Source organism: Jaculus jaculus, chromosome 2 (assembly GCF_020740685.1).
Source record: "Jaculus jaculus isolate mJacJac1 chromosome 2, mJacJac1.mat.Y.cur, whole genome shotgun sequence".
Taxonomy (NCBI): Eukaryota; Metazoa; Chordata; class Mammalia; order Rodentia; family Dipodidae; genus Jaculus; species Jaculus jaculus.
Window position 1 is genome coordinate 17,746,737 of NC_059103.1, and position 18,637 is coordinate 17,765,373.

At 46.8% G+C, this 18,637-nt stretch overlaps 1 protein-coding gene across 1 annotated transcript in view; it reads left to right on the top strand.

Annotated features, from left to right (window-relative positions):
• The window catches only part of Galnt17 (polypeptide N-acetylgalactosaminyltransferase 17), a 519,549-nt gene that overhangs the window by 299,981 nt on the left and 200,931 nt on the right, over positions 1 to 18,637 (top strand). The window contains exon 5 of the mRNA XM_004662611.3: positions 1,182 to 1,379. Within this exon, the coding sequence (XP_004662668.1) occupies positions 1,182 to 1,379 (198 nt within the window). The remainder of the gene's footprint in view (positions 1 to 1,181; positions 1,380 to 18,637) is intronic.

Below are 18,637 nucleotides of genomic sequence, written 5' to 3' on the forward strand. Positions count from 1 at the left end.
GAGGCCAGCTGGGAGGTGGGATTCTGCCTAGCTTTGCATTTAATTAGTTCCAGGCCTTCTATTGCTAACCAATTCAATTAGATCCCTTTTAAGAAATCAATTAAATAATCAATTAAAACAATGGAAATAGTCACAGGCACATAAAGAAGCTGGCAAATGCTTATTAAAATGGGACATCAGGAGCAAGAATGACCTATTTGGGAAAAGGAAATTCAGTGCCAACAGGGGGAATAAAAAAGCCAAGAGGTGGCAGACAGTGCCCTGAGAGGGGAAATGTATAAAACAGTGTTAATATATAAAGAAAGGCTTACCACTTCCTGGAGAGGAGACCCCATGTTCTGGATTACCCCTCCAGGTTTCTTGTACCCAAGCAGGCATCACTGTAGTGAATGCAACATGGACAAAGACACGAAGGGTATATTGCACACTTGAGAACCCACACAGGGGGCTAAGAAGGTGGCTAAGTTGGTAGAGTGCTTGCCTAGCACACATGAAGTTGCTGGTTCCATTCCCAGCACTGCCTAAACCAGATGAGGGGGTGCATACCTTTAATTCCAGCACTCGAGAGGTAGAGGCAGGCTGATCAGAAGTTCAACATCATTCTCAGCCTGGGCTACATAAGACCATGTCTCAAAAACAAAACACACGTGCAAAAAGAAATACACAAAAACAGCCACACATGGGGATGTAGTGATGGCTGTGGGTAAAGCGCTTGCTGTGTCGGCATGAGGACCCACGTCCGCACTGGCTGTGATGGCACATGCCTCTTATCCCAGCGCTGAGCGAGGGAGGGAGGGCAGGAGAATCCCTAGGGCTCACTGACCAGCTAGTTTCGCCTAATCTGTGAGCTCCAGATCCAGGGAGAGACTTGTCTCAAAAAATTAAGGTGGAGAGTGACTGAGGAAGCCACCTGATGTTGACCTCTGTCCTCCCTGTCCACCTGCACACTTGCCTACATAAACATACCACACACCAACCACCCAAACAAATAGGCCGTTGCATGTTCCTCCTTGGCCAGGTCACCTGGCTTTGGGGGCCTCAGTTTTCATGTGAGCTACAAACTTGTAGCCAGGTTGCTTTTCTTCGTTCCTGGTGGTTGTGGGGGAGGGGAGGAGAGGCCTCGAGCTAGTGGAGGTGCACCTCAGGAGGGGAGATGTGATTCCGATTTCTCTGCACTACAGGGCAGAGCCAGTTCTGTCTCGCATCCAGGAAAACCGGAAGCGAGTGATCCTGCCCTCCATCGACAACATCAAGCAGGACAATTTTGAGGTGCAGCGTTATGAGAACTCAGCCCACGGATACAGCTGGGAGCTGTGGTGCATGTACATCAGCCCCCCCAAAGACTGGTGGGACGCCGGAGACCCCTCTCTCCCTATCAGGTTTGTGGCAGGCCAGTTCTAGTGGGGCCCAGGACTGTGCTGGCCAGTGAATGTCCAGGCCCAAGGGGAAACGGGGTGGGGGGGGGGGAGAATGAGGAGCCATAGAGGGGGCCTGGGAGAGAGACTGTTGAGGGTTGGTGCAATGCTGTGCAGGCGGCTCCTGAGAAACAATGGTGTCTTGGGAATCATAGTTTCTTGTTGAGGAACGTTATTCTGTTTATTACTGCAGCTGCAGTGGGTTTTTGTGTGTCTGTGAGTGCATATGTGTTGCATGTGTGCATTTTCACGTGGGTGTGCACACACGTATATGTAAGAGGTTGATATGGGATGTCATCCTCCATCACGCTCCACCTTGGTTACCGAGGCCTCAGGCTCTCTTACTCGAACCCAGAGCTTACCAATTCAGCTCGTCTAGCTACCTAGCTTGTCCCAAGGATCTCCTCCTGACCCTGTCCTCTGGACTGTTGGGATTACAAGTGACTCGTCACACTTGCCCAGCATTTACGCAGGTCCTGGGGATCCGAACTCAGGTCCTCACACTCATGTTGCCAGCACTTTACCCACTGAGCCACCCCGCCAGCCCTGTAAGTACAGTTTTCAAGTGCAGCTTTCCTGTGGCTGTATTGAAAGTTCAGAATTGAGCCGGGCGTGGTGGCACGCACGCCTTTAATACCAGCACTCACGAGGCAGAGGTAGGAGGATCACTGTGAGTTCAAGGCCACCCTGAGACTATACAGTGAATTCTAGGTCAGCCTGGGCTAGAGTGAGAACCTACCTCGAAAAACCAAATAAATAAATAATAAAATAAAATAAAATAAATTGGCACCAACATCCTTTTTATATTCCTTTCCAGGTATTATTTCTTAGAGCTACCGTAGTTCCCCCCTACCTCTCTCTGTTATATATAGAGTTAGGGGTAAACTATATATATATATATATCTTCACCTTCTCTGGCCTTAGATACTCTTGGCTAACCTTTCTGAAAATACTAAATGAAAAATGCCAAAATTTCAAAAATGAACAATATGGAAGTTGTGTGTGTGTGTGTGTGTGTGTGTTGTTTTTTGATATGGGTCTCATCTATCCCACGTTGTATGTCTGGCTATATAGCCAAGGGTAAACTTGAACTCCTCATCCTCCTGCCTCCACCTCCCATGTGCTGATGTTACAGACTTGTGCTAAGAAATGTTTGTTCGTTTGATTGTTTGTGTGTCTTTGATAGCGTCTAGTTTATACAGCTCGGGCTGCTGAGAAACTCACTATATAAACCAAGCTGATGCCTCCCAGATGCTAGGATTGCAGACGTGGACTGCCATGCTTTGGCTTACATAACTTATATAACACTATTGTGGTTTATTTTATTACTGTTGCTCATCTCTTACTGTGTCGCATTTATATATTAAATGGTTTATTATGCCTAGTGAAATTTTGTCACAGGTGTATATCTGTTGGAGAAAGCAGGGCATTCGGGGTTAGAGTATCCGGGGTGTCGTGTAGATACTTGAGGCTCAGATTGGGGAGACTCCCATATGTTGTCCTTGAAACTTTGTGTGGTTGTAGTGTTTCCCACACTTCATCATGACTCGGCTTCACAGGGAAAAGGATGATCCTTGTGTGGCATCCCTCACAATGGGTGGGTCACTAGCAAGCTTCACTATGACTCTTGCCCCACGACCCCTGTGCACCAGTGGGAATCTCAAAGATGCTGAATGAACTAAGTTGATTGTGATGCCAAATTATTTTGTTTAGTGAAATTTCTTTATTATGTTTTTTTTCTTTATTAGTTATGTACATACTCAGTGTGCAAACAGCCATGTTCACTAGCCTCCTCTCTGTCCTCCCCCCCTTTTAAGGGACCTTCCTCATTGGGGAATATGGGTCATGCATTATGGGGTTAGCCATCAGTTATGGGTAAGAGGCAATGCCTGTGTGCATAATGTCCCAACATGTGGCTCTAACAATCTTCCCAACCCCTCTTCCGCCAATTTCCCTGAGCCATGATGGGTTTGTTTTAGGTCTGCTTCAGTGATGAGATCTTGGGAGCCTCTGTGTCTCTGGATCGCTGGTTTGGTGGGAGTTGAGTGTTCTCTGTGTCCATCTCCTTCACTCTTGTGCTGGCACCAGGTTCACCAAGGAAGCGGCACTCTTGCTCATTTCCCCAATTACTCTATGGTTTCAGCTGGGGCCTGGTGAGGTGAGATGGACTGATTCTCTCCTCAGGTTCTGTGCCCATCTGAGAAAGAAAAGCAGATTCTCCAAAGGAGAGTGAAGTTATCGCCGGATAAATTGGATACCTATTATTATTTTAGAGATAATTTAATAGGTGTAGGCCCTCTTGTAGCCCAAGATTGGTGGGAGCTTGATATTGGAGAGTGAACTCATTGTTTGGATGTGGTTCTAACTTGTTTCCCAGTTCCAGCCATGGGTTCCATTTCACTGAGCGGATCCATTAGCCAATTCAAGAGCAGTTGGTTACCCACCATGGCTGTGTGCCACTGTTGCACTTGGGTGAGCATCTGGTCACGATATCATCCACCTAACCATGCCTCACCTCTTGGGGAAGCAAAGGCAAGATCTTTGGGGCTGTGGGGAAGGGGGGGGGTTAAGGTTTGAAAATCCTAGTACACCTCCAGTGGGAAGGCGTGGAGGAGCAAAGCAAGACATCCACCGATTTGCATGCTCTCAGGTAGTCCACCAGTTCTCCAAGCCCCTCAAGCAGCCATCCCAGCTGCTGCACCACCGTCTTCCTGCACCACCCGCAGGCTAAGTGGACCCAGGTCTGCAGGCTAGAGTCTCCCCCCATTCCCCTTCAGTTTTCCTGACACTGGGGACCTCCACCCACCCCCCTGCCCTGCAAGGACCGGGTCCTCCTGCACTAACTGCACTCGGACCCAGGTCAGCATTCCCCCTCCCTCCGCCCATCCCCCCCCCCCCCGCACATCACCTGGCCCGCAGCAGTCCATATCCCCACCCTGCTGTGTCTCAGGACCCGGCAGTCCCATCACCCCCTGCTACATGGACCCAGTGGACCCCGTAGCCCCATCCCCTCACCCCTTAGCATCGCAGAGCCACCACGTCATCCCATACTCGCCCCTCCACCACCCGCCGAGACACCAGTCTGCCTTATCTCATTCCCCCCTTCCCTCTGTCCCCTTGGGCCACCTGACCACACAGTCCTATACCCCAAACCACCAACCAAGAAACCCCTTCATCAGGACCTTGGGACCCCACCGGGGTCCTTAGGCTTCATAGGCAAGCGCTAAACCACTAATCCATCTCCCCAGCCCCACCTGGAGGGGTATTTAAACTTCAATGACACATGCTTGAAGACCCACTGACCTTCAGCTTTTAAAGAGATGAAATTGAAATGATGAACTTAGAAGACGTTAAACTTCATACTTTGGCCAAATGGTACTTTCTCCCCGAGTGTCCTTCAAGGCAGGAGAGGCCGTTCTCCAGCTGTGTTAGACAACATAACAAAAAGTATCAGCAACAGAAAGAAAGAGTGAGACACTTTTGTAAGCAAGCACTTTTTTTGTGATAGAATTAGTAGTTTACACATGCTAGGGAAATGCTGTGCCATGGAGCCATGCATGAGGAATTCTAGGCAGGCACTCAACGACAGGCCCCCTCACTGGAGAATTCTAGGCAGGCACTCTCCTGCTGAGCTACATCCCCAGTCAGCTGCCCAGCAAACATCAGTCATAGCTGAATGTACTCTGTGAGACATTAGTTTGTACTTTGCTAGTTACGGTAGCATTAACAGATGATTAATATACACTTTGGAAAGACAAGATAATGGAGCTGCAATGATGAGTCACGAATGTTACATGCGTCTCTGGTGTACAGCATGGAATGTTCTGCCAATGATCTCCTTTTAATGTATCTTAACTTAGCCAGTGCTTAATTTGTTAATAGTTGATGGGGGTATTTAGTTGTCGGAAAGGAATTTTATGGTCCTTTAGATAATATTAAGCAGATACGATTTGGTTTCTTAATCATCAGGACATGTTATTTTCTCCTTCACCCCATGATACTCGTATTTTAATAGTTATTATTTAACTCTAGTTTAGGATAGGATAATGGGAGATTTTTCTATGCCTAACAGCATTAGATTAGATGAGTCTTTGGATACTAGATTTCTTGGCAGGCAACACATTATGAGATTTTTGCATTAAGGGAATATATTCCATTTATGCATTTTTTTTCTGGTATTGATCACTGAACCCAGGGTCTCATTAATGCTAAGCAAGACCTCCACCACTGAGCTGTACTCCTACACCTCAGCCTTTTGTTAATTTTGTATTTTGAGACAGGATCTTGCTAAGCTGCCCATGTTGGCCTTAAACCCACTCTGTAGCCCAGCCAGGCTTTGGACCTATCATCCTCCTGTCTCAGCCTCCCAAGTACCTGGGATTACAGTCCTGTGCCACCATACTTGCCTTATTATTATTATTGTTGTTTTTGTCTGACCTAAAGAGCTGGCTTTCAAGATTTCTTGTTGGTTCTCTGTCTCTGTTTGTCTATACCAGAGGCTCAGATGGAGAGGGGGCAGGTACCACTAAAAAGGGTGAGAGACCAAGCGTGAAAACTAACAGAGTCTCACACTGGCTTGGAACTTACCAAGAAAGTTAGACTTTGAGACATTGAGCCAAAGAGATCTTCTTGATTCCACCTTCCCAGTGGGATTACATGTGCTCATCACTACGTATGGCATTTTACATGGGTTCTCTGGGGATCGAACTCAGGTCTTCATATCTGTTAGGCAATCACTTTACCCACTGACCACTTCCTCCAACCTACTGGTTGTGGTTTCTGGACAAAAAACAAACAAAAAAACCCAGCATGAATGCAGTTATGCATCAATAGCAAGTTAAATTTTATTAATCATAACATTATGTTCATGTGGCTGGGGAGATGGCTGAGCAAAACAGAGGGCATGAGGCCACTAAAGTTTGATTCCCCAGCACTCATGAAAACAGCTGGCCATGGCCATACATGTTCTGTAACATCAGTCCTTTAAGGGGGATAGAGACTCACAGTTGCTTGGGTTTGCTGATTAAAAAAAAAAAAGTGGCAGCTCTGGATTGAGTGAAAGACTCCATTTCAAGAAAACATGTGGATAAACCAAAAAATAAACATAAAAAAGGAGGACTCCCAGAGTTCCTCCCGGCCTCCACACACATGTGCACAGGGCGAACATCTTCACGCACATGTGCATACACTACACATATATCACATCACACACCATAGCACGCACACACACGCACACATAGAAAGAGAGAAAGGGAGGGAGAGGGAGAGAGAGCTTCGTGTTTCTTGTTTCCACTGTGAAATCCCAGGACTCTTACCAGAAGAGGAAGGGTGTGAGGAGTTGTGTGACACGTGAGGGTTTCACAGCACTTTTTATTTTATTTTATTTTATTTATTTATTTGAGAGCGACAGACAGAGAGAGAGAAAGAGGGAGACAGAGAGAGAGAGAATGGGCACACCAGGGCCTCCAGCCACTGCAAACGAACTCCAGACGCATGCGCCCCCTTGTACATCTGACTAACATGGATCCTGGAGAATCGAGCCTCGAACCGGGGTCCTTAGGCTTCACAGGCAAGCGCTTAACCACTAAGCCATCTCTCCAGCCCCTCACAGCACTTTTCTTGCCAGGCTTCATCTGTGAGGTGATAGTCGGGCCTCCCTGGTCTATGATAGGTGGCCTAGCAATTAGCAAATGCTGCTCATTAATAAGCGAGCCAAACTGATGCTTAACAATTAGTGATCCTGAATCCAACATATAATTTTCTAATAAATTATAAGGTATGGAGCCTTAGAGTCCACGAGTCATGTCATGGAACATGCTGCCCCGGATATGCGTCGCTTCTGAAATCTCACATTCATGCCCTGATGTAGGGAAAGGGAGGAAAAGGCTATTTTTTTTTCCTCCCTAGAGGATTATGACTAGCTTATACAAGAGGAAAGCTTTAAGTGAAAAAGCGGACTTTTTAGTCTTTAAAATAGATATATCTTCTGTATACATCAGCAAATATATTTTAGGTACCAACTGTGCTCAGTGGTGTGGTGGGCAGTTTCAAGAGAACCATCTTGCTATAGAACTTGACTCTCACCCCTCTTTCATTCCTTTACTCTTTTCCTCTTTCTGTGTATGTGGTATGCATGCATGCATATATGCATACTCTTATGTGTGTGGGTACATATGTATTTGGTTCACATGTACATGTGTTCCTATGGGAGCCAGAAGTTGTTCTCTACCTGGTTCTTAAAGACAGGGTTTCTCACTGAATCCATAGCTCACCAATCTGACTAGACTCTCTGGCCACTTGCCCCACTGGTCCTCCCGTCTCTTCCTCCCCAGTGTTGGAAGTACAGAGATGCACTTCACCTCTTCAAATTTTACATGGGTACTGGGACCTGAACTCAGGCCCCCATATATGCATAGTAAATATTTTGTCAGCTGAACCATCTTTCCAGCCCCCAAGACATGACTTTTTTTTTCTGTCCTGAAAGACTTCTGCACATTTATTAAAGACATGGACCCAAGTACCTGTGATAGCCCTTCAGTGTGGGAATTCATGGCAGGGAAGGAATCCCGTGAATGAAGCTGTGGAAAAGAGCTCATAAGAATGGTAACACTAGAACTTTCTACCTGCCAGGGTTATGATTTGGGTATAAGATGTCCTCCAAGTCTCCTGTGCTTGGTTCTCAGCTGGTAATGCTGTTGAGAAGTGATTGGACTAATGAGGTGATGGATTCATCCAGGGATGAGTTCCTAGTTGAATCAATTATCAGTAGCTAGAGCCTAGTTGGAGTAAGTATGTCTTTGGGGTGTGCCTTCACAGGCTTTATGTAGCAGTTACTGTCTGGTTGCAGGGACAAACCACCCTCCTGGAGGCAGCTGCTGGAAGAAAAGGGTTTATTCAGCTTACAGTTTCTTTTTCTTTCTTTCTTTTCTTTGCTTTTTTTTTTTTTTTTTTTTTTTTTTGAGATAGGGTCTTACTCTAGCCCAAGCTGATGTGGAATTACTGTGCAGTCTCAGGTTGGCCTCTTGGCCTCAAACTCACAGTGATCTTCCTACTTCTGCCTCTCAAGTTCTGGGATTAAAGGCATGTGCCACCAAGCCTGGCTGGTTGACTGGCTGGCTTTCTTCCTTCCTTTCTTTCCTTCCTCCCTTCTTTCTTTCTTTCTTGAGAGGGAGAGAGAGAGAATGGGTACACCAGAGCCTCCAGCCACTGCAAAGGAGCTCAAGTTTACATGTGCCCTCCCCCCTTGTGCATCTGGCTTACATGGGTACTGGGGAATCAAACCTGGGTTCTTAGGCATCTCAGACAAATGTCTTAAGGACTAAGCCATCTCCCCAGCCCCAAGTTTCAAGGGGAAGTCTCATGATGGTGGGGAAAAGCATGGCAGAACAGACAGCTGGGGCATCACGTGTGTCACAACCACAGGAAGGAAGTGTTCTGAGTGAGCAGGCACTGGGCAATAAAATCTCAAGGCTCACCCAGCGGCATACCTGTGGCAAGGCTCCACCACCTGGAGACTAAGCATGAGGCTCAGTCTCCCACACACGAGGCTATGGGGGACATTTCACATTAAACCACCACAATATGTCTCTCCTCCTCCCCCTCTCTCTTCCTCCTTTTATCCTTCCATCTCTCTGCTTCCCTCTCTGTGATGCTCTCCCTTGTGCTCCTCCTCATCTGCTTCCTGGCCTCCATGAGGCTAGCAGCTTTCCTCCACCACACCCTCCCACCATGGTGTCTGGCCTCATCACAGACCTCCACTGTGAGCTGCAGCTTCCAGAACTCCAGAACTGTGCACTAAGTACATCTTTCATTGTTAAGGTTGTTTTTCTCCGATATATATGTGTGTATGTGTGTGTATATATGTATACACACACACATACATATGTATGTGTGTGTGTATACATATATACACACACACATACATACACACACACATATATACACACATATATATACATATATGTGAATATATACATTTTTATATATATTTCACAGTGACAAATACATGACTAAAGAATGTAGACTTGACTTTTGCCTCACACGATGCATGGCCATTTATTCCTCACATTGGCCCTATGATTACTGTCCCTGATTCCTTGACTGATATATGTTTGTGAATATTTGCTTTATTGAGACAGGATCTCATGTAGCTCAGGCTTAGCACAGGCTGGCCTTGAGCTCTTGATCCTCCTGCCTCCACCTTTCAAGTGCTGGGATTACAGGTGTGCACCACCCAACCTGGTTTATGAGGGTTGAACCCAGGACTTCCTGTCTGCTAGGCAAGCACTCTGCCAACTGAGCTATGGCCCCAACCCTTGTCTTTGTGTTAGCAACAGAGCTTCTGAGCTGCAGAGCTCCTTACCCACAGTCACACAGCTGGTGAGAGGGCACAGCTGGTTAAGAGAGGACATCAGACACTCAGGTCCAGGCAAGCCAGTTTCATTCCCTGACGCTCTGTGCCTCATGGAAAAGGTGTGCCCGGCCGGTTCATTCTCTTTGGAGATTTTGCTCTGGCTGTGAATATTCTCTCCTCCTCAAGTGTATGTCAGGTTATCCACAGTCAACATAGTGTGAACATGTTAAGTGAATTTTAAAAAATCAATATTAAATTATGTGCTTTTCTTTGAACCAGATGGCTCAGGCAGGTCTTGAACTTGCTATGGAGGCTGGCCTCAAACTGACAATACCTGTCATCTTCCTCATTCAGCCTCCTGAATACTGTGATTGTAGGCATGTGTTACCAAGCCCAGCATGCTGTTCTTTTTCATCACCTTTGGTGTGGTTCTGTCCCCTATAATGACGAGGCTCCTTCTTGACACCAGGACCCCTGTAACCTTGTTCCTCTCTGGTCCTGCAGCACCACAGCCTGGCTTATCTTGATGGCTTCATTCCCCCTTTCTAGATGATTTTTTGTGCTATTTTCCAGATTTCCCCATATTCCTTCCTTATCCTGCTCTTTCTTCCCAGTTTTCTTCTACCACTCCATCCTTAGGTTTCTTAGGAGTCTCTCAGAACTCAGAGCACTTCTTCCCCAGATATTACAAAAGACACCCAACCATCGAATGGTCCCTGACCAAAAACAGAAGACTGGGTGGTAGCATAGAAGAAAGAAAGAAACTTCTATTTGTTTCTGGTTGGGTTTTGTTGTTGTTTATTTTATTTATTTGTTTGTTTGTTTTTTCGAGGTAGGGTCTCACTCCAGCTCAGGCTGACCTGGAATTCACTCTGCAGTCCCAGGGTAGCCTTGACCTCATGGCAATCCTCCTGCCTCTGCCTCCCAAGTGCTGGGATTAACGGCGTGCGCCACTATGCCCATTGTTTTTGTTTAGGTTTTTTGTTGTTGTTGTTGTTGTTTTTTAACAGGATCTCTCAAGATAGCCTGAGCTATCTTCCATGCACAATCCTTCTCCTACCTCATGGAAGCTCTAGAGATCTGGGGTTTCAGCAGTGTGCCACCATATCTGGAAAAAGGGAGAAAATTTGGGTGTGCACGTGTGTATTGTGTACATACAGTCATATATGTATGCATGTGTGTGTGTACATGAGTGTGGAGGCTAGGATACAACTTCATGTTTTATTCCCCATCCTCCTTTTTTTAAAAAATATTTTTTGTTCATTTTTTATTTATTTATTTGAGAGCGACAGACACAGAGAGAAAGACAGATAGAGGGAGAGAGAGAGAATGGGCATGCGAGGGCCTCCAGCCACTGCAAATGAACTCCAGACGTCTGTGCCCCCTTGTGCATCTGGCTAACATGGGACCTGGGGGACCGAGCCTTGAACCGGGGTCCTTAGGCTTCACAAGCAAGCGCTTAACTGCTAAGCCATCTCTCCAGCCCATCCTCCTTTTTTGATATAGCGCCTCTCAGTAGCCTGGAGCTCACCAAGTAGGCCAGACTAGCTGGTCATTGAGCTCCTGGGATCCTTCTGCCACGGCCTCTCCAGCTCTGGGATCACAGGTATGTGCCACCATGCCTAGCATTTTACATGGCTTCTGAGGATCCAACAAGTATCTGCATACTTGCAAAGCAAGCACTGTATCAACTGAGCCATCTCCTAACACCATAAGAGACTTAAAAAAAAAAATATACACACACACACACATTCATTATATTTGGGAAAAAGGGAGAAATAATGGGCATACTGGGGCCTCAAGCCATTGCAAACACACTCCAGATTCATGTGCCACCTCGTGCATCTGGCTTATGTGGGTCCTAGGGAATCAAACCTGGGTCATTTAGCTTTGAAGGCAAACGCCTTGTTCTCTAAGCCATCTCTCCAGCCTGAATAGATGTTTTTTTTTTTTAAATGCCAGGGGATTATTTGCACAGGAACCTAAAGGACACACGTTCAACAAGCCCATCTCTTCAGGAAGCCGTGCATGATAGAATGGCAGCCTGGTCACACCATGGTGACCATACTTCTTTAGGACGAAATCAACAGTGCCCCTTGGCATCGCCTGGTCACCCAGATACAAGCCTGGGTAGATCAATATTGCTTTTTGCACAGTGCACTGCGGCTTCCCTTTAGGAAGCAAACTTCCCTGGCAACGCCCCAGAGATACAGCAGCATTTACTAGGCGATCACTCTTGCAGGTGACACGTGGAGAGAGACCCGCTTCCATCAACCAACAAGGGTTGTGACAGCTCGGGCAGCAGATGGATTAATCTGAATCATGTTGCGAAGACTCTCCTCTCCGCTAGCAAAGAGCTCCGACATGGTGGGCTGCCGCCAAGCAGACAACTTTTATTTAAAACCGAAGGATTCTGAAAAATGGGAGACGGTATACCCTTGAGTTAAATGCCCAATTCCTGAGTTATTGCCCAACCTAAATCGGAAAGCAGAAGTACCATTAATTTTCTCAAGTTGATCTGTGGAGAGAAGAGCAGTGGAGTTTAGGTTCTTCTAAGATAGCAGATGGAGGGGGGGCTGTCAACACACCACCCTCAATTGGCACTTTTTTCCTCCCTTTCCCTTGCCTTCCTCCCTCGCTCCCTCTTTCTCTATGTCATTCCCTTCTTCCACTTTCCCTCCTCCCTTCCTCTTTCTTTTTGTAATATTGGGAATCGGACCCAGGACCTTGTGCCAGCAAGCTGAATCTACCCCCCAATTCTTTTTTTGTTTTGTTTTGTTTTTGTTTTTCAAGGTAGGGTCTCATTCTGGCTCAGGCTGACCTGGAATTCACTATGGAGTCTCAGGGTGGCCTCGAACTCTCAGCGATCCTCCTACCTCTGCCTCTCGAGTGCTGGGATTAAAGGCATGTGCCACCACGCCCAGCTACCCCCCAATCTTTTCTTTTTTTTTTTTTAAATTATTTATTTATTTATTTGAGAGCGACAGACACAGAGAGAAAGACAGATAGAGGGAGAGAGAGAGAATGGGCGCGCCAGGGCTTCCAGCCTCTGCAAACGAACTCCAGACGCGTGCGCCCCCTTGTGCATCTGGCTAACGTGGGACCTGGGGAACCGAGCCTCGAACTGGGGTCCTTAGGCTTCACAGGCAAGCACTTAAGCGCTAAGCCATCTCTCCAGCCCACCCCCCAATTCTTTATTCTGAGATAGTCTTGCTAAGTTGCCCAGGCTGAGCTTAAACTCACCAACCTCCTGCCTCAGCCTCCTGAGGAATTGAGATAACAGGCCTGCACCACTATACTCTGGCTTTGGGGTAGCTTTAATCCCCCTTTTCTAGATAGTTCCAGATTTCTCTGGCCTTCCCCTATTCCTTCCTTCTCTTTCCCTTTCTTCCATTCCTCTCCTGCCACTCCCATCTTCAGAGCTCAAAAGGCAGATGCCTCTGGGACACTGTTAGATTGAGTGCAGAGCAGCAACTAGCCTGGCTTGCCTCTTCCCTCATCGCTACTGGGGGGTTTTCCTCCAGCACACTTTAGAACGCACCTCTTGTCTCCTGGCCCCTCTAGTCCCCAGTCAATGAATTCTTCTTAGTGCTTTGAACACGGTCCTTTGTACAAGATGCTTAGACATAGTTGATGACTTGTTTTGAAACCCAACCAGCCTTTGTTATGGACTTCTTTTTTTTTTGTTTATTTTCGGTGTGTGTATGGTGTACCTGTTCGTATGTATGAATGTGTGTACAGTGTGTGGGCGCATGCGTGTGGGCGTGTGTATGCACGTGTGTGCCTGTGAATGTGGAGGCTAGAAGTATATGTCAGGTGCCTTCCTTAGTTGCTGTCCACCTGATTGTGAACCTCGAACTAACTTATGTGTGTAGACGAGCTGGAAAGCAAACTCCAGCAGCGCTCCTGCTCTGCCTTCCCAGCACTGGCATTACAGACACAGGACAGCCATGCCTGGTTTTGACGTGGTTGCTGGAGATCTGAATTTAGGTCCTCATGCTCTCACAGCAAGCACTTTACCAAACAGGCCTTCTCCCTGGCCCCTGTACTCCCTCTTCTGATTAACTTGCCACAGTTTTCATCCTGCAAATGGTCGCTTCTTGCTAATCCTTATGGTTACATGATGGGTGTTATATATGAACCTGGACTTAGAACCCAGGCACTCATCTGTTTTCTCACATGTAGACACAGGAGTGGAGGATAGTTTCATTTCCCTGAGGTTGATAAGATGGCAAATGGAGCTGAGAGCAGTGACCAAAAATTGTCATCCCAGGTCCTTGGAAGACTGAGGCAGGAAGATGGCAAGTTCATAACAGCCTGGGCCACTTGGTAAGACGCTATTTTAAAACATATAAAGAGAACCGAAGGGACTGGAGAGATGGCTTAGCAGTTAAGGCACTTGCCTGCACAGCCTAAGGACCCAGATTTAATTCCCCAGTACCCAAGTGGTCCAGATGCCCAAGGTGGCACATGTGTCTGGAGTTTGTTTGCAGTGGCTAGAGCTCCTGGCATGCCCACTCTCTCTCTCTCTATCTGCCTCTTGGTCTTTCTCCTTCTCAAATAAATAAATAATAAAATATTTTAAAAAGAGAACTGAGTAGGCTGGAGAGATGGCTTAGCAGTTAAGCACTTGCCTGTGAAGCCTAGGGACCATGTTCAGGCTTGATTCCCCAGGACCCACGTTAGCCAGATGCACAAGGGGGCGCACGCATCTGGAGTTCATTTGCAGTGGCTAGAGGCCCTGGTGCTCCCATTCACTCTCTATATATATCTGCCTCTTTCTCTCTCTGTCTGTCATTCTCAAATAAACAAACAACAACAAAAAGAGAACTGAGGACGTAGCTCATTGGTAGAGTGTATCTTGTCTGTAATCACCCGTGAGAGGCTGGAGCTGCGGCACAATGGCAGAGCACGTGCTTAACATGTTCAAGGGTTCAATCCTCAGTACCCCCAATTAGAAAGGAAGGAGGATAGAAGGAAGGATGGAAGGAAATTGAACTTTGCTTTCAAATTGGGAAGTTAGTCATAAGAGTTGGTATCAATACCATCTCCAAATAACACAGTGTCCAACCTTACACCTCAATGACTAAACCTCACTGCTTACTGGGAAGTCTTACTCCCGTTGTGTCAGCTGAATTTTTCTGGCTGTAGAAGTTTTCTCTGACTTTCCCAAACTAAAGGAATGTGGGTTGATGCATGGGGACCATCTATTAGGAATTTTAGGTCATAGTCTCTGTTCTTTTTTTTCTTTGCTGCCAACGCGACTCTAAAATTAACTTCTGCTACCAGGTACACAATCGTGGGCAATCCACTTCTTTCTCTCCGAAAACTCTAGGCTCCTGTGTCATTAAGTCATTCTGGCGGCACATCCTCGAGCTGCAGAGAGAGGATGTGACAAGCTTGTTTTAACTGTTTCTTGCTGCAGCGGTGGGCCTTCAAAGGGCTCTGGGCACCGGCTGTGTGTGAGACCCGCGACGGCTCCCCCTCATGGGAGGCCCTTCATTCACTTGGTTGGGTGCCCAAGTCGGTGTGTTTGGAGTTTGACTTCTATGCAAGAATTCAATGGACCCTGAGGTGCTTAAGAAGTTCGCCTTAAAGGAAAAAGGAAAGAAATGTTCCTTACACATCTTTTATTAACTCAGTTCCTTACTGCGGTTTGGTGGTGACCGCGGGTGAGCTTTCCCCAGCTTGTAAGCAAACATGAAGTTGCACTTGCATGGGCCGGCTCTGAGAAAGCTCTCTCCTCTTTGGAGATCAACTTCACTGCCAGTCTGAACTCAACTTGCCCCACTTATTAGTTCCTTTCCTCATGACTACAACAAAGTGCCTGACAAAAAGCAATTTAAGGGGAGAAGGGTTTATCCGGGCTCACAGTTTGCAGTGTTACAGTCCTCCATGGTGGTGCGCACGTGAAGCATCTTCAGTCAGAAAGTGGAGACATTAGTGTTGGTGCTCAACTCGCTTCCTCCTCCTGATTCAGCCCAGCACCCCAGCCTGCGGGAGCATGCCATCACCCATAGATAGAGTGGGACTTCCCTCCTCCACTAACCTAGAAACTCCCTCACACATAAGCTCAGAGAATGGTCTCCTGGGTAACTGTAGATCCTGTCAAGTTGACAACCAGTTTTAACCATCACACATCTGCCCATTCGGACCGCTACACTCAAACATTTCACTTTCCACCCACAGCCCGCTACCTCTTGTTCCCACAGACTCATGTCCATCTCCTAGCTCAAAAGACGTTCAGTCCAATTCCAGAAGTTTGGACCATCTTTAATAGTTCAGACACTGTTCAAAAGTGTAAGTCCAGAGTCTCTCCTGAGACTCAGGCAGCCTGTTAACTGTGAGCTCCTACAACATCAAAAAGCAAGCTGTGAGCTTCCAACGTGCATCTGGGGCTTACGATGGAACCACCCAGGTTCCACAGGGCTTAGGTGGTCCCAAGTTTCCAGCTCTGCTGTCTACATCACACATATCTTCTCTCTTAGGCTGGCTCCATGCCTTAACTACAGCTTTTCTCAGCAGACATCCCGTGGTCCTAGTATCTCCAATGTCCTGGGGTCTCCATTGCAACTTAGGCTTTCATTCACAGCTTCATGTAACAGCCTCTCAGGGCTCTGACATGCATCACCTGACCTCAGTAGCCTTTGGAACCTTGGCATGTCTCCAGAACCCTCTCACCCTTACTTCTAACCCTTCCTTCATGCTTGTAAAACCAGTGCTACATGGATGGTACTGTCAAGTGCTGCTAGCTCAGGAGGGAGGCTGGCCCTCTTAGACGGCCATTATATTGGCCTCGGTGTGCCTTCCAGTCTGGCTCGGGGGATACACCTCTCAAGAAGGTTGTTTTGAGCAAGGAACCTCTTCTGTGGGACTATCAGTTTATATTTTCTTCTCTCCGATAAATTTGCATTGTCATTGTGTGGTGGTTTGAATTAGGTATCCCACAGAAACTCACGTGTCCTGAATGCTAGTACCCAGCTGGTGGCAATTTGGGAATTGGAGCCTCCTGGAGAAGGTGTGTTGTTGGGGGTGGGCTTATGGGTGTTCCAGTCAGCTTCCCCTTACGAGTGTTTGATAGATTTTCCTGCTGCTCTTGTCCACCTGATGTTGACCAAGAGGTAATGTCCAGCCTCTGGTCATGCCATCGTTTTTCCCTGCCATCATGGAGCCTCCCCTCGAGTCTGTAAGCCACAATAAAAATCCTTTATTCCCATAAGCTTCTTTTGGTGGGGATGCCTTTTGCCAGCAACAAGAGGGTAACTGTAACACACAGGGTGGCACCTTTGATAGGTGGAGTCTTTCCCTCGGGGCGCCTTCCCCGTTGTCCCAGTGCAGAGCACCAGGTTTCTTTTTACTAACACTAATCTCTAGCCATTACAACTGCTCTCAAACCTGCCTGGTCTGTAACTTTAAACTCTCTTACATGTTTTTTTCTCTCCACACTGTACATTTTTCTTATCTTTTTGCCTCACATTTTTTTTTTTTTAAGAAAGGGTCTCACTCTATCCCAGGCTGACCTGGAATTCACTATGGAGTCTCAGGTGGCCTCGAACTCATGGCAATCTTCCTACCTCTCCCTCCAGAGTGCTGGGATTAAAGGCATGTGCCACCACGCCTGGCTTTGCCTCACATTTTTGCTCTTTCTCATAGTAGACTTGAATGAGAACAGTGAGAAGTAACCGTGACACAGCCTGAATAATGCTATGCTATCCTGTCTTGAGATTTCTTCCATCAAACAAATTAGTCCCTTTTTTGCTTTGTTTCATATTTTGTTTGTTTTTTCGTTTTTTCAAGGTAAAATTTCACTCTACCCCATGATGACCTGGAATTCACTATGTAGTCTCAGGGCAGCTTGAACTCATGGTGATCCTCCTACCTCTGCTTCCCAAGTGCTGGGATAAGAGGTGTGTGCCACCATGCCCTACTGTCCATGACTTTTGAATTCAGCCTCACTTGATGGACAGAATGCAGCCAGATTCTTTGCCAGAGTATAACCAAATATAATATAACAGAATATAATCCTCTCTAGCCTAGTTCCTGATGGTGTCCTTGTTTCTCCCTGAAATCACATTTCTCTCAGCAATTCTGTCTTCTAATCTCCCACCAGAATGGCCTGTTAAGTTCTGCTTACAGCATTCTAGGGCTCCTCTAGCCCAAAGTTCCAAACTTCCATGTTCCTGCTGTCTGCAGACTCTTTCCAAAGGCCTTTGAACCATGCCGGCATGTTTAGCACAGCGACAGCCCTATTTGTTGGTACCAGTTTTCTGTATTGGTTACTTTTCTGGTTGCTGTCACAGATGCCTGACAGAAGTGACTGAAGCAAGGGAAGCTTTGTTGTGGCTCATGGTTTGAGGATAGAGCCCATCGTCGTGGGGAAGACATGGTGGCAGGATCATGAAGCAGCCGGTCACATTGCATTCAGGAAGCAGAAAGAGATGAATGCTGTTGCTCATCTCCCTCAGACCTTATACTAATTCTCCCTAAATTTATCCAACTGGTAGTCAGAGATGGATAAGGATGTCCTTCTGCCTCTGACAACCTAAGACAGGCACAGTCACTTCTTTTAATAAATTAAGAAGGGGGAGAAAAAGAGGTATGCATTATAGAACACATACTTCACTCCCCTCCTTTAGGAGCTGCATAGGATTCAGACCTATGCATATCAACTCACAATAAAGTGAGTATGATATGGGCACCAACATGGGTGCGAGGCAAAGCGCCACAAGGGAAGGTCACTTTCGGACCACTTCTGAATTCCCTGAGAGTAAAACCTAACTTGAATGGAGGTTGGTACCACACCTATTATGATCACATGGGCCCTGCCTCCCCTCCCCAAAAGGTACCAAGGGCCATTGTGGGATGAAAA